We start from the raw sequence: 22,227 nt of genomic DNA, 5'->3' as shown, positions 1-22,227 counted from the left end.
CACTAACTCCTAGGTGTCTGAGACAGGATTCAAACCCAGGTCTACCTGATTCTAATTTTGTCCTTCTCTAGATGGCTGGCCCTCCCCCACTGGAATGAGAGCTCCCTGAGTGGAGGAGCTGTCTGACTTTTCCATCTGTATCCCCAGGGCTCAGCACAAAGTGCTTTTCCAGCCTTTCACTCCCAAGGCAGCCTTGCTCCTGCCCTGCCCCAGGCCTTCTCTGACTATCTCTTCTCTGAACTTTCTGTAGGCACAACCAGGTCAGGAATTCCTGGAGGACCTGCCTCCCTGCCCAAGGTCACCCAGAGTAGGGTAGGGCGGTCACTGTCTTTCAGTGATCTGTGGAATGGGCCCAAGCCCAGAGAACCCATGGAGATGGGGAAAAGAGTGAGAAGAGGCCCTTCTAGAGCAGGTTGCTGAGGGGTGTCAGAGAGCTCTGAGTTCTGGACACAGTCATAGAACAAGAGGCCTGAGAACTGGTTTCGTTTTTATTTCTATTTTTATTTCTAAATGTACTACAGAGTGTTGAGAGCTGGCCCAGCCCAGGGAGGGCCTGGTAGGGTGCTCCAGGGGAGCAAGGCCAGAGCAAGCATGCTCCCTGGGACCCTCTGACTTTCAAACACCGCACACAATGGCCCAATTGTGTGTCAGGTCGGTAGGCCCAACCCCTAGGCCCATCCCACCTTGGTGCACTCAGCACAGCCTCAGCAGGCTACAGAGACCCCTGACTGGGGGCCCTGTCCAGGCCTAGCCCAGCATGCTCCTGCAACGGCGCCTCTCCTCTTCCCGCTGCTCCTCCATGCGTATCTCTAGCACCCTCAGTTCCTTCCTCACTGCCTTCTGCATGGCTGGGTCCAGCTCCAGCACCTTCTGCAGGTCTGCTTTGGCCTCTGCTTCATTCCACACCTCTGCGTGAGCCCTGGCTCTCACATAGTAGGCCTTCACAATACCTGCAGGAGACAAGGACTAGACACTGTTGTCGTCACAGTGACACCTCGGATCCTGAACAGCGGCCTCTGGAGACAAGGTATTGGGTAGCGCAGCCAGAGACATGGCTGAAGGGGCTACACACTCACACTGGCCTGGGAGGGTTCTCTGTCAGTTTCCTCACGGAATCACATTTCACCCAGAACGCAAAGTGACCCAGAGTAAGAGTCTTCCTAGATCTACTCTAGGCCTGGCCATCCCCAACAACGGGTCCTACAGATGCTGCTTGGAGACCTTGGGGGCTCCTTCCACGCTGCAATGGCTCTCCTGCCCTCCAACCTCAGTCTGCCTTTTGGCTCTTCTGCCCTTTAGGACCACGTCCCATCTCCCCATCCCAGTCGTCACCTACTTTCAGACAGTGAAGGTGGGAGGGAGGCCTCCAGCATGCGTGGAATTGAAGGGAGGGCTCCTCGATAAAGGATTTGTGGAGAAACCTGGCTAAACTCATGGAGGAGGAGAGGAAAGAAGAGGAGGAACCAGGGGACTCTCTTCTCCCCCCCCCCCCATCCCAGGAGGTCTCTCTGCCTCTGTGATGGTCTGAGGATACTGCTGGCTCCTCTGACCCCCTCTCCCTGATCCCCACCCCCTCCCTGAGGCCAGCTCGGACCTGGGTGGTGCTGGATGATGTCGCTGGTGTGCTGCAGCACCTCATAGTACTCCTCCTGCTTCAGCAGGCATTGGCAGTAGTTGAGAATCAGAGTGTTGATCATCTTCTCCAACTTCAGCCACTGAACCTCCCAAGCCTTCTCCTGAAGTGGTGGGAGAGCAGAGACAGAGAGATTGGGGAGGGGGAGGGGAGAGGGAGAAAGAGGGAGGAGGGGGATGAGAAAATTGAGAAAGACAGGGAAAGGGGAGAGATAGAGAGGGACAGAGACAAGGAGAGACAGAGATAGGGTGAGGAGGAGAGGGAGAGAGACAGAAAGAGAGAGAGACAAAGCCAGAAAGGTGGGGTGGGGGAGGAAAAAGAGGGAGATAGAGAGAGGGTGACTCCAAAGGCTTGGTGTGGCGCCTTTTCTGCAGTGGGTGTCCCCAGTCCAGGACTGCAGGAGTTGGGCAGAGTGAGACTGGAAGGCCACTCTTCCCCCGCTCCCTGGTCATCCTGGGTTCCCCTCAGCTCCCCTCACTGCTTTGGGGATTCCTCCAGCAAGTGGGAGAGGGTTTCTCCCAAAACCATCAAGATACATCCTGGATGCCCCCCAATACAAATACACACACACTCACATCTATGCTGCTCCAAAGACCCCACAGAATCAGAAAACACGCACCAAGGAGAACTGGGGCCCGGATTCATTTAGAATTCATGTCCAGTGAATGAATGCTAGTTGACTGACTGACTGAGCCCACAATGCTAACTGTTTCCATGATCCCTCTTGGTGTTTCCACTGTGTGTCTGCTCCTACAGTAACCCTTGTCACTGGGATTCATGCACATGTGTGCATGGGGTGTGTGCACATGTGTGCATGTGTTTGTGCGTGCCTGTGTGCACAGAGTGTGTGCATGGAGTATGTGCATGCAGTGTGTGCTTGTGTGTGTGTGTGTGTGAATGTGCATGTGCGTGGGGGGGGGGGGGCATGTGAGCACCTGGCACCCACACTGGTCTCCCATTCCAAGGGCACTTGGCAGGCTTCCCCACCCAAAGCCCCTCTGGATCTCCTTCCCTTAGGCTCGTCACATTCTGTGCAGTTGCTCTGAGGTGGCTGGGGGCACCCCAGCTTGTGGAGTACTGGGCCTAGAGTCAGAAAGATCTAAGACCCTTAAGAGTTCTGTGACCTAGATAAGTTGCTTCACCTCGGTCTGCCTCAGTTTCTTCATCTGTGCAATGAGAACAATAGCAGCACCCATTTCCCTGGGCTGTTGTGAGGTTCAAACATGGTACTTGTACAGTGTTTGGCATAGTGCCATGTACACAGTAAGTCCTTAATAAATGTTCCTTTCCCCCTCCCCCCCAATCAGAACTCCATGGAGGCATCTCTGGGAGCTGGGCCCTATGAGGAGGAAGGCTTCTGTCTTCCCCATGGAGGACTTTTGAGGCCCTCAGTGACAGCAAGGGCAGAGATCTAGGCACTGTGTGGGGTGAGGACTCCCATGCAGCCAGAGGAAGTGATTCCTCCAGGGCTTTGGACCATCTAGACCAGAGTCAGCCTCAAAATCTCTGCCTGGGAGTCTGATGTCCCAGGCTTGACTAGGCCATTTCTGGGGTATTTCCAGTCTGGCCAGGACAGCTCAGTCCCACCCACCCACAGCTCGGCCAAGCCCAGGGACCTGAGTGGCCAAGAAGCCAAGGACAGGGACAAGCTCGCCCTGCTGCCCTCACCTTAGTCTGCAGGTTCTTCAGGCAGATGATGGCCTCCTGATACTTGGCTGCAGCCTCCTCATAGCGGCCCAGCTTGAAGAGCCGATTGCCATCGCCATGGAGGACAGGCACCACATGCATCTTCTCAGCATTGTTGAGGCTCCAGGTCTCTCTCTTATAATCACTCGGGGCTTCCACCTGTCCAGGATGAGCCAGATGTCAGGGATTGGCTCCTGGAGGGCCTCCCCAGACCAGGCTCCCTCACACCCGCAGTGGGTGGTAGTGTGGCCTTGGACCCTGGCAAACCTCCCCTTCACAGTCCTGTTAACACAGGTGAAGGAGGAAGCACAGCGCACAGGCTGATCCTGTGAGGCCACTGCTTCTCTCGTCCCTCCCCATGTTGCCTACAACCCACAGGGAAGCTTCCAAGGCCCAACCCTGGCATCTCCACTTGCCCAGAGAATCAAGGAACCAGAAAGCAGAGGCCAGCAACATGTGGCCTGCTTCTCTGTCACTCAGGCCAAGTTCAAGAAAGAGCGCTGAGCCTGGCTGACTTAAGCAGGGAACCCAGTGGCTCCCGCAGAGACCTCATGGGGTAAGTGAGCACCATGGCTTCAGACCTGCTTGGGGGTTTCTACACTGAGCCAGTGTTCTAGCCTTGGGAAGATGCCCAGCCTCTGCCTCAGACTGATCCCTTAACACCACCCAGGAAGCTGGAACAAGGGTCTAGAAGAGAGGACAGATGTGTCTATGTAGACCCTCTCGATTCTGTAGCAGACACAGGGCAAGATTCCAAATGTTGGGTGAGGGGCACAGAAAAGAGATGCTTATTGGAAAGGTTGTGGAACCAACCGAGGAAGCCAAGCCTGATGAATTAAAAATGGAAGCATCAATTAGGTGTTTCAATGGGGAATAAGCCATAAACCCCAGGGGGAAATGCAAAAGATGAGGAAATGTAGGAGGAATTAGAGCCTTTCCTCAGACTCTCCTCCTCCCGCCCCCAGAGGAAGCATCTTCAGGGACTTACCTACCCATGGGCACTGCCACCATGCTGGTCTTCCCTGCGTACCCTATCCCCTTCAGCTTACCCAACTGCTCCTATACGGGGGGTTGGAAGGCTCTCCTTGGGGACCTAGGCTCCCCCCCTACCTCTGTCCTCACCTTGAGGAGTTCTGTGATGAAGATCAGGGGCTGGGGCTCCTTCTGCAGCTCATCCAGATCCTCATAGCCCAGAGTGTGGTAGGCAAACATGTTGGCCAGCCCACATGTATGAACATGCCATTCTGTGGGGTCCTTGCCCTCTGCTATCTGCCTTAGGCTCCTTGAGAGGATGGGGTAAACACCAGTGTGCTGGGAGCAGGAAGAGAGAGAGCACGCAAGAAAGACAGAGACAGAGAGAGATTGCGGATGGGATGGGTGCCTAAGGCATCTTCCCCAGAAGAGGAGAGCATCTCCTGGGTCCAAGCCCGTAACCCCTCCTCCATACTCGTATTGGCCCAGTCCATAGCCCCCCTGCTTTCTAGGGCTAGAGATAACATCCCTAATAGGTCACAGCAACATAGATTTGTACTGAAAGGACAATTAGAGGTCAGCTATTCCAACCCTTTCATTTTACAAATAAGGAAAGTGAGGCTTAGAGATGTGAAGCTACTTGCCCAAGGCCACATAGGCAATACTTGAACCCAAGTCCTCTGACTGCAAGTCCAGAGCTCTTACATTCTTCCTGCAGTGAAGAAGGCATCAACACAAATAGAAGGGTTGGCTTTGCAAACCTGTTGGAGATCTCCAGGGGAATAGTGAGTAAAAGGCAGTGTCTAGGAGGGGCCATTGCTAACTGTACCAAGCCTTCATCTAGGCAGCTTTGGCAGGAATCCCCCAAATTATTTGGGAATTAGTGTTAAAGATTAGAAAATTCAATTTGGGGAAGAGATGCCATGCCCAACATCCAGAAGCCAAAGAGCTCAGTAGCGTAGTCTAACCCTAACCCTATTCCACCTCCTGGAAAAAAGACATGTTATTCAATGACAGCCAAAACTCTTGGGAAATTGGAAAAAGTATCTGGGCATGATACAGAAAGCTTATACAATAAACAAATTGGAGAGATAAGGAAGGAGACCTTTTGTGACTATGGAGAGAAGCCATCTTAGCCAAAGGATAAAGTATCACAGGAGAGAAAATGTACTGTTTTTATTACAAGAAAATTTAAAATTTCTAACACAAACAAAATCAATCACTCAAATTAAAAGGTAATTAACTAACTGTGGGAAAAACCTTTGCAACAACTTTATGTGACAAAGGTCTGCTTTCTGAGCTACATAGAGAACTCATTCAAATGTATATGGACAAGTGTTTCCCCTATAGATAGTCAAAGGATACGGACTAGCAGTTCTCAAAAACAGAAATGTCAGCTATCAACAGTCATATTTTAAAATGCTCCAAATTACTAATAACTAGAAAAATTCACATTAGACTAACTCTGAGATACCACCTCATACCCATCAGATTGGCAAAGATGATAGACAACAAAAGAAAATGACAGTGCTGGAGGGACAGTGGATAAATGGGAAGAGGAGTGGCATGGCATCGATCCTGTCATTGCAGAAGACACTACGGAAGGATGCCCCCCAAGTTACTAAACTGGGTGTTACCCTTTGACCCAGCAATGCTGCTAACAAGCCTGTAACATCAAAGGGATCCCAGAAGGAAGGAAAGGAGACGTATCCAAAATATTCAGAAGGGCACTATTTTGTAGCAAAGAGCTAGAAACACAGGACTGTCTATCAGTTGAGAACTGGCTGGAAAAGGTATGGTATATTGACATAATGGAATGTTATTGAGTCATAATAATTTTTTTAAAAGAGAGTGAACGAAAAGAGAATGAAAGTATAAAGTGAAACCTAGGAGAATTATGAAAACAGGATGAAATTATGAGTAAAGAGAAACTGGGAAGTCTTGTATGGACTGATTCAGAGTGAAGAGCTCAGAACCAGGACAACTTAGACACTGACTTTTGTTGTTGCTCAGTTGTATCTGGCTCTTCATGACCCTAATTAAGGTGTTCTTGGCAAAGATACTGGAGTGGTTTGCCATTTCCTTTTCCAGCTCATTTAACATATGAGGAAACTGAGGCAAACACAGTTAAATGACTTGCCCAGGGTCACACAGTTGCTAAGTATCCAAGGCCAGATTTGAACTCAGGTCTTCCTGACTCCAGGCCCAGCAGTCTATCCACTGCAACACCTAGCTGTCCTAGATACCAACCACAGTATTGTAAAGAAAGCCAAGTATGAAAGACTTCAGAGTTCTGTTAATGTCACAATGGAGGTTAAAGTCTATCTTCCATCTCTGGGCAGAGAGAAAGATGGTCTAGGGGTGCTGAAGGAGACTGATGTTGTCAGATATGGTCAATGTGGGATCTGTTTTGCTTAAGCCTAACTATGTGTTACAAGGAAGTGCTTTTTCCGGATGAGTGAAGAGGTAAAGATAGTGATGATGAAGAAGAAGGAGGAAGAGGAGGAGGAGGAGGAGGAGGAGGAGGAGGAGGAGGAGAAAAAGAAAAGAACAGCAATGAAAAATACCCCCAAGAGAGCAGAAGGAAGTTCAAGGGACACAGGCACGATCAGTACTGTTGAGTTAAATGGGAAAATCAGGCTACAATCAGTGGAACTTTACAGTTTTGTAAACAAAGCTTTTATTCAGTTCTTTGTATGTCAAAATGTTTGTGTTTGTGGCCATGTGTTAAGTTCATGATCCCCCCCCAAAAAAAAAATAAAATTCATTTTAAAAACAAAATGTTTAAAAGACAATTAAAGTCAATCCAGTTTGGTCTCCAAGAAGAAATGAGAAAGTGTCCCTCCAAGGACAGCTAGGTGGTGCAATGGATACAGCACTGGTCCTGAGACAGGAGGACCTGAGTACAAATCTAGCCTTAGACATTTGCTAGCTGTGTGACCCTGTTCAAGTCACTTAACCACGATTGTCTAAAATTAAAAAAAAAAAAGTGTCCTTCCTTTGTAAAAGTGGGGAACTATGGATGTGGAACATGAAATGTATTGTCACAGTTGGTTGATCTGATTTTGTGAACTTGTTTTTTCTTTTTAAAAAATCCTTTTCTCACTGAGAAGGGGAAGAGAATAGATAGACAGATAGACAGACAGACAGATGGAGAAAATATATTTGAAAATGAAGGGAATGTAAAATCAAATGATCAGGAAAAAAATTAAATATATGTTCAAAAACGAGAAAAAAAGAAAATCTACCAATGGTGGTGAGGTACAGTAAAGAAATCTCTGGAGTCAGGAAGGAGCTGTGAGGTTCAAATGGTCTTGTCTGGTCTCAAGGCTGGGAATGAGTCAGCTGGGACTGTATTAAGGACAGTAGTCACTGGCTAACTAAGGATGCCTGGGATACATTTCAGATTTTGCCAGTTACTTTGCTGTCAAAGTCATCAGTCAGACAGTTGGGTTGGAGGAGGCAGGAGGAGGATTCTGGAACCTGCTGGGACCCTCCAGCAGTCATTAACTGGAACATTAGTGGCTCTCAGGTGAGATGGGAACACAGCCCTCTCTCTTCTCTAAAGGCTGGAGCTGATGCTTGGAGGTCCGCTGACAATAATGAGGACCAGTTCTGCTCCATTACATAGGTGGAATGGATGAAACAACATTTGGAGATGCAGCTGGCTTCGTGGAGCCACCCTTTGCTGCCCCCTGCTGCCTCTCTCCAGCCAAAAGAGCCTATATGTGGCCCAAAGGGGAGAAGGAAGTAACCAGGTGAGGAGCATGTGAGGAGAGACTCTCCAGTTCCGGAGCCCTTCTCCCCACCCTGATTTCTGCCAGGGGGCTGACCCCCTTGTTCTTTCTGCTAACTTGGTTTTGTGTCACTGTGAAGCAAAGGACTGATTCTATGTGACTGCTGAGCTGCTGCCTCTAAAACAGCCAAGTTTCAAGGCCCTGTCCTCTTCTAACCCCACCCTTTCCCCTCCAAGTGGCTGCTCTCGGTGAAGGTCGGCCCTTTTTCTAGCTCCCATCTCTAGATCATTCTGGGGTTTGCCAAGCAAATTCCTCACATCAACCCTGTGAAAACAATGCCCACCTCAACCAGCATCTCTGATATTGGGGGTGGGGTGGGGAAAGAAACTCACAGATAAATAGATAGAAAAACCAAACCAAGTAAACACACAATCACGATCCCATTTTGTGGATGAAGACACTGAGGCCCCAGGAGATGAATTGCTCCATGAAAGGTCATAGAGATAGTAATGGGGCCACTGTCCCTCCCTCTCTCACCAGTCCTGGGAAGAAACTAGGTCAGCCCATGGACCAAGCCTTAGGACAGGCTGACATTCCTGCCATGATCCGATTAGGATTAGGTTAGGCTGCAAAGGAAGCAGATACAGAAATAGCTGCAAGGATCAAGAGACTGACAAAATGGGGCCTGAAAACAAAGCGAGCCATCCATCCCAAACTTATTCTGTTGCCAGAACTTCAGTTCACAGGTTGGCCTCAGAGAGAGGAGGCAAGCTTTCTACAGCAGCACCTTTCCCAAAGGGTTGGAGCTGCTGCAAGCCCTCCCAGAAGGACCCTATACAAGCACCCTTCATTTTAAGCAAACATGATAGCCATGCTCCAGATCTATAGGACTGACCTCCAGCATTCAAAGCCCTTCCTAACCTTTCCAACATCCCTCCACCCAAGCACTCCTCAAACTTGCCTAGTCCTCTAGTAAGGGCCTCCACCTCTCAGCTCTGGGTATTTTCTCTGGCTGTCCCTCATTCCTGGATCTCTACCTTCTAGCTTCCCCAGCTCGCTTCCAGTCCCAACAACAATCTCATCTTCTACAGCAAGCCTCTCAATCCCAATGCCTTGCCTCTGTTCATTATTTCCTACGTATTCTGTCTATCGCTTGCTTGTACACATTTTTCACCACTATATTGTAAGCTACTCTGAAGGCAGAGACTTTCTTTGTGTGCCCTGTGCTGAACACAGGGCCTGGTGAGTAGTGGGTACTTACTATATGTTTACTGACTAAATGACTATTTCTCCAAGGCTTAAACTTAAAGAATATGCAGGTGAGACAACATCCTTGTGAGGAATCTTCCTGAGTCCACACAAGGCATTTTTTCTCCTTGGGCTTGTTTCCTCCTGAGGAATAAAGCATCTGAAGGAGATGAAGAAACCCTTCCTTCTATGAACTCCAGGAACCTCTGCTTTAGTTGGCAGCAACTAGTGGTGAAGTGGGGTTTTGCAGTCTGGCTTTATGAGACATTGGGAAGTGAGGGATTCAGGAGGGATTCCTGAGATCCCTCCCTACACCAGGACTCAAGACTGAGGAGATGATTAACGACTGAGGCTTAAAGAGTTGAGGCTTCTGAGGTAGAAAGGCTCACAGGAGAGATGTCAGTCTCAGGCTGAGCACATTCTGAAAATGAATGACTGCTTAAAGGTTTTCCACTATGGGCCAGGAGAGACAGAGGGGGACAGAGTGGGGAGATTCCCAGCAGAAAATGTTGTTGCTTTAGTAACAGAGGAAAATGAGGAAGTGGACTTAAAGTTTTTTTTTTTCCTGTGACATCTCTGGTCCACAAAGCAGAAGAACTGCTACATAAATGAAGTGGCACAAAGCACTTACGATTGTGTCGCACCAAAATTCAGCCACCTCTCCTATCCTCATTGAGGTCAGCAGGATTTCCCAAACTTCCAGTTTGAACATGTTTCCAATGATGATGTGCATGGGCTGGCCAACCTGCTTGCTGTCATCTATGACTGTCCGCTCCTCATCACATTTCATAGTTCGGAAATGAAATGTCACCTTTTTCACAAAAACAACAGACTCTGTACATCCCCTGTACATATCACATTTTCCTCTCTGACCTCTTTCTCCCACTTATTAGGTTTTGTGGATGCATTCAGCCTCTAGTCAAGCTGAAGTCTGCAGTCTTAGTGACCAACTTAAAGGAAACCATATCTGTGAGCCGTGTCAGGTGGGGGAAGAAGGGAGACAGGAGTCCCATTCCTTGGGAGTTAGCCTTTAGGGCTCCCAAAATGTCACTGAGGCAGACCTATGGCTGAGGCATAAGCTGGGCCCTTCCCAGCTGGATAGACCAGCCCCAGAAGAGCAGAAGAGATAGAGGGTCAAAAATGCATCCAGTCCTCTTTATCACTCCATAGCTCCAGTTGGATTGGTGCCTCCCACTCCCACACAAACTCACTGGTCATGGTGGTGCCCTTTAGACCCAGCCATGCTAGTCTGTCATTTTTACCACCAGTTCATGGTTTTTTGCCCCTCATCAATGTCCTAGGCAGGACTTTTCTGTCCCCTTCCCCATCCTCACTGTCCCTTGCCCCAAGTCCAGGCCTCTGACTTACTCTGGATCCATTGATGAAGTGAGGGAGCTCTCCAGTCCCTCCATGAAGAATGGTTTTCTTAATGCCTTCTACATTCAGTAACATGGTTTTCTCCATGCTTGGTGGGGCTCTGTCAGCTGGTAAGGTTGGACAGCAATGAAAAGGGCACTATCTGCTTTCTATCAGCCAGCTGGATGATTGTGCTAATCCAGCTCTGATTACAGGAAGATTAGCATGAATGCATGAAGAGGGAGGGTTGGGATTTGTCCTCTGAAGCAGCCCACATAGGTCTTAGCACTCCAAGAGGGGAAGCTTTCTAGAGGAAGAGACAAAATCCTGACAAAGGCCATGCACTCAAAGTCAGGCACCCACTGAGCAGGACCCCTGCATTGCTGAGCCCAGAGATGGACAAGGATAGAAAGTGGACCATGGCCTGTGGATGGTATGGGAAGCATGATCTGATTGAGCTAGGCAGAGTGGGCTAGCCCAGCTGACACTCACTCACTCACTCACTAGTCATGAGAGCCTGACCTTGGGTTTGGGAAATTCCTCTACCCCTGGACATTATTGTCCACTGAGACTTTGAGACTTCTCTGTAATGGCGGTTTGACTTATCACAAAATAAATGCCCACACACTGCCTGGAAAGTGGATCTAGGGTAGAACAGATGCATTTAGGACCCTGATACTTAAAATATGTCACTCTTCTGTGTCCCACCATGGACAGCCATCTAACTGATACCCCTAGTCAAAGATTAAGTGGGGGTGAGGTGTGGAAAAGAAATAAAAAATTATAGTTCCTGACCCTTGGGGATCATCTCCAGTTTATCCTGTGAGATCTTGGTTGTACTTAATTGTTTGTACATTGTCTCCCCCATTAGACATAGAGCTCCTTGAAGACTACAAACAATGGAGTAAGGCACCTGAAAAGGAAATGTCATTCACTTTGTCTGGAACATAAAATGTGACAGAGAGAATGAGGTTCACTAACCTTGGAAAGACCCTCTAGAGCATGGGGTCCTAACTCCCTGGTTAAGAAACATCACCTTGTATGTCGTGGACCCCTTGGGAGGCAGCCAGTTCAAGCCTATGGACCCCTGCTCAGAATCATGTTTGTAATACATAAAATACACAGGACTACAAAGGAAACCGATCACATTGAAATATATCTAGCAGACTTGGGAAAACTACCAAGTTCGTTGACTGTGGTTGAGGGCTCTTCACCTAGCCTGACCCAGAGCTGAAAGGAGCCCCTGCTCCCACAGAGTCAGTAAGTGGCCCAGCAGCTCGAACACCTCCAAAGCCCCGGCACATCTGAGGTAGTCCAGCCTACCTGAATGTGCCTCCTGAGGCTTCCCCTCCCCTAGCTTATCATCCGTGGGGTACTCAAGGTCCTTCCGTCTCCCTACTGCCCTCCCCAAGCACCATGCACTGTCTATCTTATCAAGAAGCAACTGGGGGGGCATGACAGTGGGTAGAGTGCTGATCCTAGAATCAGGAAGAATCCAGCCGGAAACCTGCCTCAAATGCTACCTTGTGTGACCCTGGGCAATCACTTAAGCTCCCACTTTGCATTTCCTCGTCTGTAAAATGGGAATAATAGCGGCATCTGCTTCCCATGGTTGCTGTGAGGACCAAGTGAGAGGACAGATGCGAAATGCTTTGCAAACCTTATAGCCTTTGTGAATGTTGGCCATTATCAGATGTCCTTCCATAACTGTGGTGCCACAGCTGAACTCCATGCTACTCCAGGGGGTCTGGTGAGTGAAGAAGATACAAGATAATGCTAAGACCCTTTACTTCCATATTCTACTCCCCATCCACTCCCTCACTTCCCCCAGCAAGGGCTTTCTCTGCTTCAGGGAGTCCTGCGGGTGTCATCCGAGGAGGTCCTCCTTTCCAGCAGTCTGACTGTCCTGCTCTATCTGATTGGCTGTGGAACCGCCTGCCTGAGTTTCTCCATGGCGCCAACAATCAGCCCAGGTACTGGAAGGGCCAAGCTGCTACAAGTCTTCCAGGATTAATGCTAATTCTCAGCACCTTGGAGAGCTCTCCAACAACCTGGATGCATAAGGCCTATAGTGAGTTTCTGGCACCCTCTGGTGTCCTTCTCTGATCCTTACAGTTCCTTAGACAAGGGTACCAGCAAAAAAGTAATAGGTTTCTTCTGAGCTTTCAGGAACAAGGAAGGTTAGGAGGAAAATCCCTGCCCTTGGAGAGGAAACACAGTCCTTCTCCCTAGGAGCCCAGACAACTGGGAGAAGAAGTACAAGCGCTATTCTCTGGAAGCCCCCACCCCTACCCCACCCCACTGTGGAAAGCAATCTTGGAGAACCCTCCCTCTGAGGCAAGACAGTCAAGCCTCAGTGCATAACAGTCTTATCTGACCTCTAAGTGCAGAGCTCACTCTTCAGTGTGGAAGACAAAAGAGAAAAAACCCGTAAAACCCCAAGCCTTTGGTCAGAGGTGCCAGAGAGATAGCACAGACAGGAGGGACATAGGCCTGGGCAAGACTTCTGTGGGCTGCCTCTGACTCCTCATAGTGAGGCCTCCAGATCTCAGGGCATCCCCACATCCTCTAGTCTTTCCAAGGCCCTCCACTGCATTTCTGTGTGAGGTACTGACTGGTAAATCCTGACCAAGGAGCAAATATCTCCATGGAAACCAGAGGAGAAATGTCTGCTTTTACCTAAGAACTCCTGCCCTCTCTCCCTTTCCCTCTCCCTCTCCTTCTCCTTCTCCCCCTCCCTCCCTTCCTCCCTCTCTCTTTCTCTCTCTCTCTCTCTCTCCTCCTCCCTCCCTCTTTCTCTCTCCTTCCTCCCCTGTCTTTTCCTCTTCTCTCTTTTTCTGGTAAGGAAGAGTGCCCAGTGAAGAACTCTCCTCAACAAAAAGCAGCACCCAAGATCCATGTAGCTGTCCTGGAGGAATGGGGACTTGGCCAGGCCTTTCCCTCCCAGCTCCCACCACATCCCTAGGAGGCACTCCAGGAGTGTCTGTGGGTTGTCTTCTTTAGCAAATGGGGTGGGACTCTTACTGTATCTCACAATGAGGGAAATATTGCCTTTCTAAAGACTTTTGGCAGAGTAGGAAGCAAGTAAATGTGTCCTCTACTGTGGGGGGTAGGGCAGCTCTACTTCCTGTCAGCTCAGCTGGGATACAAGACAAAAGGCTTTATAAACACAAGACAGATGGGCCAGGGCTGAGGGCAGAGCCCAGAGAGGAAGTGCTGGGGGAGGGGTCCTTGATGGACTTCAGGAGGAGGTGAGATTTCACTAAAGGTACAAAGTAGAAAGAGCTTTGGGCTGAGAGTTAGAAAACCTGGGACCTGGGAGCATCCTGGCTCTCTCCTTTTCTACCTCTGTGATCATGGGAAAGCAACTTAACCTCAGTCAGCTCCTTCTTAGAATGGAGGCAGTGGACTAACTGGTGATGTCTAATGTCCCACCCAGCTCTCAATCCAAACTGATAGGTGGTGCCATAGTGGAAAGGGTGCCAAACGTGGAGTCAGGAAAAGCTGAGTTCAAATCCAGCCTCAGACACTTACTAGCTGTGTGAACCTGAGCAAGTCACTAGCTTTCTCATCTGCAGAATGTAGATGCACCTCTCTCCCTGGGTATTTGTGAAGATCAAATGAGATAACTGTAAAGTGCTTAGCACAGTTCCTGGTACACAGTGATATATAAATGTTAACTACTATTCTTTTGTGAATCAAGTAGAGTTAGGGTGAGGGGAAGTTAGGAGGGAAGAAAATGTATCCCCTTTCTTCTTTACTGATGGATCCCAAACAGAAAACTCCGATCCTGACTACTCTTCAAGTTCTGGTTTACCATGAACTCCAGTGCCCTCCACAAAATGGAACAGCCCTGACCTCAAAGACCCCAGTGCTGCCACAGTCTTACATTTGCTCTTTGTCCAATTCATCCTCGTCAGAGCTGCTGAAATTGTCTCAGTCCCAGATTGTCTCATTACTCTCCTGCCCAAGAACTCCCCTGGTTCCCTATTGCCTGTAGGGTTGAGTACAAACTCCTAAGCCTTGCTTGGAAGGCCCTCCCCAACCTGGCCCCAGCCTTTTGAGTACCTTTTGTTTGAATGCTCCAATCTGGGCAAACTGGACTCCATTTTGTTTCTTGCCCATCAGACCCCAGCCCATCCTCCCTCCCTGTCCTAGTGATTCTGAACCCCCAGCTGCCATTGCTCGAGCACATTCTTGATCCCCTACTGACAGTTCCCTTATTCCCCTCCCTCTAAACCCAATCCCACCAACCTGCCTGATAAAGTGGCCCACCCCTCCCCAGTGCTAGCTGGGATGCCTGCTCCACAGATAACAGATTCACGTTCACCTTAAACCTCTTCCTTCCCCAGTCCTTCCACATTGTGACTCTCCCTACCTGGCCTCCCTTTTCTGGCACTGGCTGCCATTTCACTCATTCCCCTAGACTCCCTGGTCATGGGAGGGGAGTTTGACATTCCTTGCTCCCCATCGCCACTTTCAGGATCTCCCATTACCACCATCATTCAGTAACCTCTCCTCCATTGGGGTTCATTCAACCCATATTTATCAACCAATTGGGTTCCAGTGGTTGTTACCTACTGACCTCCCCAACACCTTCCTTCCTTTCTGAGAGATTCAGTGTCTGCCCCTGTCACCAAGGCTGATAAATTTCTCCCATGTCTCCTATCCCCCCACTCCTCTCCTCTTACCCTGACCCCTCCCAGTATGGACCCTCCTCACCTCACTCCTGGACTGCTGTAATAGTTGCTGGTTGGTCCGTATGCCCCAAGTCTCTTCCCATTCCCAGTCCTCAGCTGCCAAGGACATCTTTGACCATGTCACCTCCTCCTCAATATAATTCACTGGCTCCCTGTCACCTCTAGAATCAAATATGTAATCCTCTGGCATTCAAAGCCCTCTATAAGCTGCCTCCCACCATTCTAGCCTAGGTTACACTACTATCCCCATCAAGTAACTGGAAATCCATCGAGCCTGGCTAGACATTCCTCCAACAAATCCCTCCATCTCCTAACTCTAAGCTTTTGCCCTGGTCACCCATCCCACCCCCCCTGCCTGGAATTCCCTCCCTCCTCATTTCTACTGCTGGATTCCCTGGTCTCTTCCACATCCCAGCCAAAGTCTCACCCCCCTCTTAGTGTGCCCACATATCTCCCCCCTCAGACCATGAGTGCCTTCCCAGCAGAGACTTTTGCTTTTCCTAGTACCCTCAGCCCTAGTGCTTGCAACAAAGTATTTACTCAATGTCTGCCGCCTGACTGTCTTTCTTTCCTTCCCTACTCCTCCCCTCCTAAGAGGGGACTTAAACATCCAGGCTAAGACTCCTTCAAACACCCAACCTCCGGATTCCTCCACTTTCTCATTTCCCAAGGTCTTCTCCTCCAACCCACCGGAGTTACACATAGAGATGGCCACACCCTTGATCTTGCCCTCACTCACAAAGGCACCCATTCCATGTTTATAAACTCTGAAATTCCTTTATCTGATCACAATCAGGTGTTATTCCACCTCTCCCTCTGCCTTAAAACTTCAAGCCCTCAATTTCTCGGTAGCGAATAGTCAGCCGAATACTGCTATGTGCCAGGCAGTATGCCAATCCCTGCCCTCAAGGAGCTCGTGGTCTAACGGGGACAATACCTGTACGGCCTAATTGCCGTGGGCTGCCCGGGTCCTCTTACCTCTCTACAGGTCTTCAGTGATCAGCCGGATAAACATATGAGAGAAGAGACCTCCAGAGTCAAACAGGGGTGTAGGTTTTATTCCGGATACAAGCTACATGTCAGTATGCAGGGCTAGTGCTCCCCGCAGGAGCCCCCTTCTCCCTCCCGAGGAGCAAGGAACAACAACAACAACAACCCTCTCAGGCTTTCCTGTCCCCATTTAAGCTCTCCCAGCCACATAGTTCACTCGTGGACACCGTGCATGCTCTCAGCCCCTTAGTCAATTAACAAAAAGGTGTGCTCACACCACGGACCATTCTCAAGAGTGGGATGCTCTCCCCAGCAAGTTTGCACTGAGAAGGGGTGGAAAAACGAGATAGCTCGTGTCTCACTCCTCAATTCCCAGCTGTTCTCTGGGAGACCTCGTGAGAGTTCGGCAGTTTCAAAGCCCTCACCTTTACCTGACCCGAGGCTGTTCATGTGAGAACTGAGCTTACCTTAACAAATACCAAAAAGGTAGCGATGGGGGAGGGACAGGGAAATCCAAAGTCATCCCAACGCAGTGCAGCTGCTGGGGAATGGGGAGAAGATTGTGCTGAGCCCCCTCCTTAAATAGCAGTCCTGGAGCCCATGGTTCTACCCCACAGTCAAGGGAGCAATTAGAAGACCAGAAGGAGCTGATGAGGTGTGAGGACCACAGCAGACTCAGCCTCACAGGAGAGTGAGAATTCCTGAGGAAATTCTTCCGAGAGAAGGAAGGCATGATGGAGAGGTCCAAAGAAGCCCAAGCTCTCTGTCATCCCTGCACTGCCTGCACTCTTCTCCCTTTGCCATCTTGACCCCTCAGTGAAGCTACCTTGTGCTTGTCTCTATTGCTTTGCCTTCCTTTGCCCCTCTTCCCTTATCCTATTCCAGATCAGCCTCTGCCTGGGATTCCTCCCCCATCACACCCTCTTACCTCTAGTGCCCCCCTTCTCATTCTGTCTATAGCTTGTCTGTTCACATCTGTTTGTTTTTTGTCTCCCCATGAGATTGAGAGCAAGGACTCTCTTTTGCCCTTCTTTGTGTCCTCAGTGCTGAACACAGTGCCTGGCACACAGTAGGTCCTAAAACATGTTTAATGACTAACCAGGTGCCTGACTGATGTGTGCCAGGCTTGTACATCTACTTCCTTTTTCTGTCCAGATGCTCCATGGTATACCTCGGGGAGAACAGTCACACACTCACTTGAACCGCTTCTTTCTGGATGCTTGGGAGCTGGGATCTCTGGGTTTGGGTCAGAACATTCCTGGGTTAGCTATTGCTCTGTAGGCTGTGGGCCTCTGCCTGTGTTCTTGTGCAGAGCAAGGCCCTCCATCTCTGGGCTCTGGGCATTTGCCCAGATTGTCCCCTGTGCCTGGAATGGTCTCCCTCCTCTGCACCAACTACTGACCTCCCTGGCTTCACAGGATGAAAATCACAAAGATTCAGATCCACTCCAATTCTATTCAATTCAATAAACAATTATTATGCACTTGCTGTGTTCCAGGCACTGTGCTAAGCCATAGGAATACAGAAAGAGGCAAAAGACAATCCTCCCCTCAAACAGCTTACAATCCAGCAGGGGAGACCACATGTAAACAAATATGCACAAAGCAAGCTCCATACAGGATTAGCAGAAGAAAATGAAAAGAGAGAAGTCTCTGGAATTCAGAGGGCTTGGGGAAGTCTTCATTGAGTTGGGTTTAGTGAGCACTTAAAGAAACAGAGGTCAGTTGTGGGGGGGGGGGGGGGGCAGAGCCAAGAAATGGAGGGCCTTGTTCACGAACAGTCAGGAGGCTGGGGTCGCTAAACTGAAGAGTAGGTGGTGGAAGGTGGAAAGGTGTAAGAAGTCTGGAAAGTGAGGCGGGGCAGGTGATAAAAACCACTGAATGCCAGATAGGGCGTTTGTATTTGTTCTTGGAGTACACAGGGAGCCTCTGGAGTTTATTCAGTAGGGGGTAACATAGTCAGACCTGAGCTTGATGGTAGTTGAACGGAAGATAGACTGGAGTAGGGAGAGACTTGGGGCAAGCAGACAGCCTCCCTCTTCCCCACCACCCCACAGCAAAAGAGAATCTGCAGGGGAATGGTAGTGTCAGAGGGGAGAATGTGATATTAGAGAGATGTTGCAAAGATGAAATCAACTAGAGATGTTGCAGAGGGGAAATTAACAACCTGTGTTGCCCGGGTGATATTAATGAGAGATGTTGCAGTGGTGAAATGGACAGGATTTTTTTGAACCATATTGGATAGATGGGTGAGAAAGAATGAGGAGTCCAGGATGACCCCTAGGCTGGGAGCCTGAGGGTCTGGGAGGATGGGGGTGCTCTCTACTACAGTAATAGGGAAGAGAGAAGGGTGGGGTGGTGTAAGGAAAAGATAACAAACTCAATTTTGGACCTGTTGAGTTTAAGAAGTCTGCTGGACATCTGATTATTTATGATGTCTTGAAAAGCAGTTGGAAATTCGAGACTGAAGGTCAGAGAGACTGGGGCAGAACAGGGAAAGCTGAGAATCATCAGCATAGAGATGGTCATTGAATGCATGGGAGCTGAGGAGATCACCAATCGAAGAAGGACAGAGGGAGAAGAGCAAAGAACCCAGGACTGAACCTGAGGGACACCAATGGTTGGAGGGCAGGATCCGGAGGAGGATCCAGCAGAGGAAACACAAAAGAAGTAGGAGAGAGAGAGAGAGAGAGACAGACAGACAGACAGACAGACAGACAGAAAAACCCAGAGAAGAAAATCCAGAAGACAGTGACGAACAGCGTCCAAGGCGGCAGCGAGGTCGGGGAGGATGCGGTCGGAGAAAAGGCCATTGAGAGATCACCGGTCACTCTGCAGCTTCGGTGGGCCGTGAGGTTGGAGTCTGCGCCCCACGGTCACCGACCAACTCGTCAATTCGAGAGAAAGCCCTCGAAGGCAGCCTGAGGCCAGGATTTTCAGAAATGGCCACAGCGGAAATGCTTTGCGGCCGAAGGGTCTGGCTGATCACTTCCAGCTCTGGCGGGCCAGATGCCCTCCGTTCTCCTCCCCTCCCCCACTCCACAGCCTCCACGCCTCCTGCAAGGAGCTTGGCCCTGGGCCGGCCAGACAAACAGCAAGGGCGGGGCTCCAACCGACCCGTGGGAAGGCGCTACGGACTCGGGGCGGGAAACGGGACTGCTCCCCGACCTTCTACGGACCAATGATGAGGCGGTATGCAGGTTTGGGGCGGGGCATCTTGGGGCACCGCAACAATTGTCTACGCAGTGGGGGCGGAGCATCGGACCAATTGCAGAAGAGGATTCCTCCCCCTGGGTTCCAATAGACCAATGGGAGGACACGCTGAGGTCCGGGGGCGGAGCATTGGACCAATGGGCGGCGGGCCCGGGCCCGGCGGCCAGTTTGAACCTGGTGGGTAGAGGAGCCGGACGCTGGTGGGGCGGGGCGCGGACGCACAGAGGTAGGGGGTCCCCGAGAGGCGCCTGGAACTAGGTGGGGGTACTGAGGCCCAGGCTACGTGGTGCCCCGCGGGGAGCAGCACAGCCTCTGACCCCACCCCCACCCCTCCAGGGCTCCAGGATCCCTGCCCCTCCTCCAGCCCCCCTCTCCCCTCCCCCCCGCGCACCAAGGCCTTTTTGTCCTCTTCCCCCCGCCCCGGGTCCCCACTTCCCCACTTAGGACCCTCCCTTTCCCCCCTCCCGCCCGCAGCACCCGCCCCGCCCCCCGGGCAGCAGGAAGGGGGCCTCCCACCCATCCCCCACCCCGGGCCCTACGGACACCCCCAGCACCCAGCAGTGGAGAAGGCTGCGGACCCGCTTAGCCCACCCCGCCCTTGTCGGTTCCGCAGGGAGGGCCCAGGCCAAGTGCAGCGATGACCTCGGTGTGGCCAGGTCTGGGGGTGGCCAGAGGCCGCAGGAGCCACCAGATGCTGACGGAGGAGCAGCAGAGCCCTCAGCCGGGCCCCAGGAAGCCGGATACCCTGTGTACCCGCCTGAGCAGACGCCTGCCCCTGGGAGTCCTCGATGCCAACTTCCGAGACGGGCCCTGCTGGAAGCCCCTGGAAGGCTCAGAGAGAGCAAGGGGGACTGGCGGCTGTGCCAGGAAGGCCTTGGGATCCGTGGCTCAGGTACCCAGGGCGAACCTCCTCGCAAGGGCTCAGTCTGGCCCCTCCGCGCCCATGCACGCAGTGGTCCTGGCTGACTCTGTGTGTCTTTCCATTACAGAAAATCCAGAAGTCGTGCCAGGGAAGCGGCCAGAGGAGAGACATGGGCCATGCCCACGGGAGGAGGAGGAGTGCCCGGCTGTCCATGGCTCCCTCGCCAAGCTCTGGGGCTAGGCAGTGGACTGCCGCGCCTCCATCGCAGGCCTCAGGACTGAGAAGGCTCTCCAGGTGGATCCCCAAGGACCCCTTCCTTCCTTTGCGGAGGTGTTCCCAGCGGGAAGCAGCCCTCCGAAGCCCATACTCATCCCCGGCTCCTCTCTGGTCCACAAGGCAAGCCTGCCCCTTTCCTTCCTGGACCCCCAGGGCCCTTGGTCCAGGGGGATTAGACAGGGAGTATGGCCAGAAGACCTGGGTTTGGATTCCACCTGGTCACAGTCTAGCGTCCTGGGGGCCTAGGGCTTGGAAGTCTGGCCACCAGGGCTTTCCTAACCCCTTCCTGACCAGTTCATTTGTCCTTACTCCATCCAGAGATGGGTGCTCGGAGGAGGAGGTGGAGTCTGTGGCCACGGGCATCCAGCAGCTGAAGCACCTGTCCCAGGCCTTTGATGAGGCCATTGCCACAGAGGAGAGGTGAGTGTGGGCCAGGGTTGGGGGCAGAAGTGGAGGGTGTTGCCCCTGAAGCCCTTTTCTCATCCTATCAGCCAGGGCAGGAGCACCCACCACAGCCCAGTTCCCAGGTGCCCTGCCAGTGCCCCCCACCCCCACACATCACTCACCCGTACAGGTTTGGGGCTGGGCTGAGGTCCTGCACCTTGCCCTCAGGCTCCCTGGGCTGTGGGTGGTAACAAGGCCTCCTCCCTCTCCTATCTCTTGTCTTAGTGACTTGACTGTTTCTCTCATTCAAAACTGAAGAGGGGGCGTGGGCATGGCAGGTAAAGACTGGGGCGGGCAGTCAGGGGGGTGGTCCTGAGGGCATCTCCAGGGTCCCAAAGGTCCAGCCTTGCCTGCGGGTTTCTTGGGGAAGCTGGAACAGCCCCTGCCCAGGGTACACTCCCAGCATGAGGAGCCCTTTCTGAGGGGGCTGGTGGCCCAGCCCTTCACCTCTATCCCTCTCCTTTCCTGGGGGAGGGTCTTCTGGTATCCAGCCTGAGGAGGCATCCAGAGGGTGGGGCTGGCTGGACCCTGTGGCCTAAAGGATCCATGGGTCCTCTGCAGGAAGCGAGCAATAGCGCATTACCGCCTGCTCATGACCCACAACCTGAGGGCTGTGCGCCAGTCTGAGAGGTGCTCCTGGGCTTCTGGATGGAGGCGTACCCATGGTGGCCAGCAACATTAAGGTGTGGCCCCCTGGCAAAGAGGGCGGCTCCCTGGTCGGACACCCACAAACCTCACATTGGGACCGAAGCTTCTTCCAAACTTCCAGAGGGCTTCTTCTGTAAGCCTGCCCCTCTGTGGGCAGAAAGGAGCAGCTGCCACAAGGTGGCATCAGGGTCACATGCAGAAGCAGCTGAGCCCAGCCAGGCTGGGCATACACACTCCCAGCCCCCAGGTGGCTCCACCCTCTTGTCTGTCCCACCCAGACTTGACCCTGCTGACCTAGGACTGACAGATGCTGCCCCTTGCTTAGACTTTGGTTGTTCAAAACCACTACAGTGACCCTCCTTTGAAGAAAAGCTTTCTGTCCCCTACTGATAATAAATATTGTTTCTTCTCTCCTACCGTGGGGCCTTTGGTCCATAGCAGGATGTGTCTGGTCTAGAGACAC

At 51.4% G+C, this 22,227-nt stretch overlaps 2 protein-coding genes across 2 annotated transcripts; one reads left to right on the top strand and one right to left on the bottom strand.

Moving 5' to 3' along the window:
* Positions 1–745: 745 nt before the first annotated feature.
* AIPL1 (AIP like 1 HSP90 co-chaperone) lies at positions 746–10,786 on the bottom strand. Its single transcript, XM_072619056.1, has 6 exons — positions 10,645–10,786; positions 9,908–10,087; positions 4,442–4,630; positions 3,302–3,478; positions 1,595–1,736; positions 746–950 (listed from the first exon to the last, which is right to left on the bottom strand). The coding sequence occupies exons 1-6, from the start codon at positions 10,738–10,740 to the stop codon at positions 748–750; spliced, it is 987 nt and encodes a 328-aa protein (XP_072475157.1). The 5' UTR covers positions 10,741–10,786; the 3' UTR covers positions 746–747.
* On the top strand, positions 939–22,180 carry PIMREG (PICALM interacting mitotic regulator). Its single transcript, XM_072619052.1, is given in 8 exon segments — positions 939–1,027; positions 7,860–8,049; positions 11,504–11,892; positions 20,148–20,426; positions 20,524–20,792; positions 20,991–21,092; positions 21,678–21,741; positions 21,744–22,180. Coding segments are annotated over 5 exon segments (1,065 nt in total). The 5' UTR covers positions 939–1,027; positions 7,860–8,049; positions 11,504–11,892; positions 20,148–20,171; the 3' UTR covers positions 22,119–22,180.
* The last annotated feature ends 47 nt before the right edge of the window (positions 22,181–22,227 follow it).

Source organism: Notamacropus eugenii, chromosome 6 (genome assembly GCF_028372415.1).
Source record: "Notamacropus eugenii isolate mMacEug1 chromosome 6, mMacEug1.pri_v2, whole genome shotgun sequence".
Lineage (NCBI taxonomy): Eukaryota > Metazoa > Chordata > Mammalia > Diprotodontia > Macropodidae > Notamacropus > Notamacropus eugenii.
The sequence above is the reverse complement of the archived record's forward strand: the minus strand, read 5'-3'. Positions and strand labels throughout refer to the sequence as shown.

What these genes read in the sequence shown, in the direction of transcription:
- AIPL1 (XM_072619056.1), bottom strand. Translation starts at nt 10,740, where the DNA reads ATGGAGAAAACCATGTTACTGAATGTAGAAGGCATTAAGAAAACCATT. An exon ending in TGAAGAACCTGCAGACTAAG is followed by an intron (nt 1,737 to 3,301) that starts GTGAGGGCAGCA and finishes CCACCACTTCAG; the next exon opens with GAGAAGGCTTGGGAGGTTCA. An exon ending in CATCATCCAGCACCACCCAG is followed by an intron (nt 951 to 1,594) that starts GTCCGAGCTGGC and finishes TGTCTCCTGCAG; the next exon opens with GTATTGTGAAGGCCTACTAT.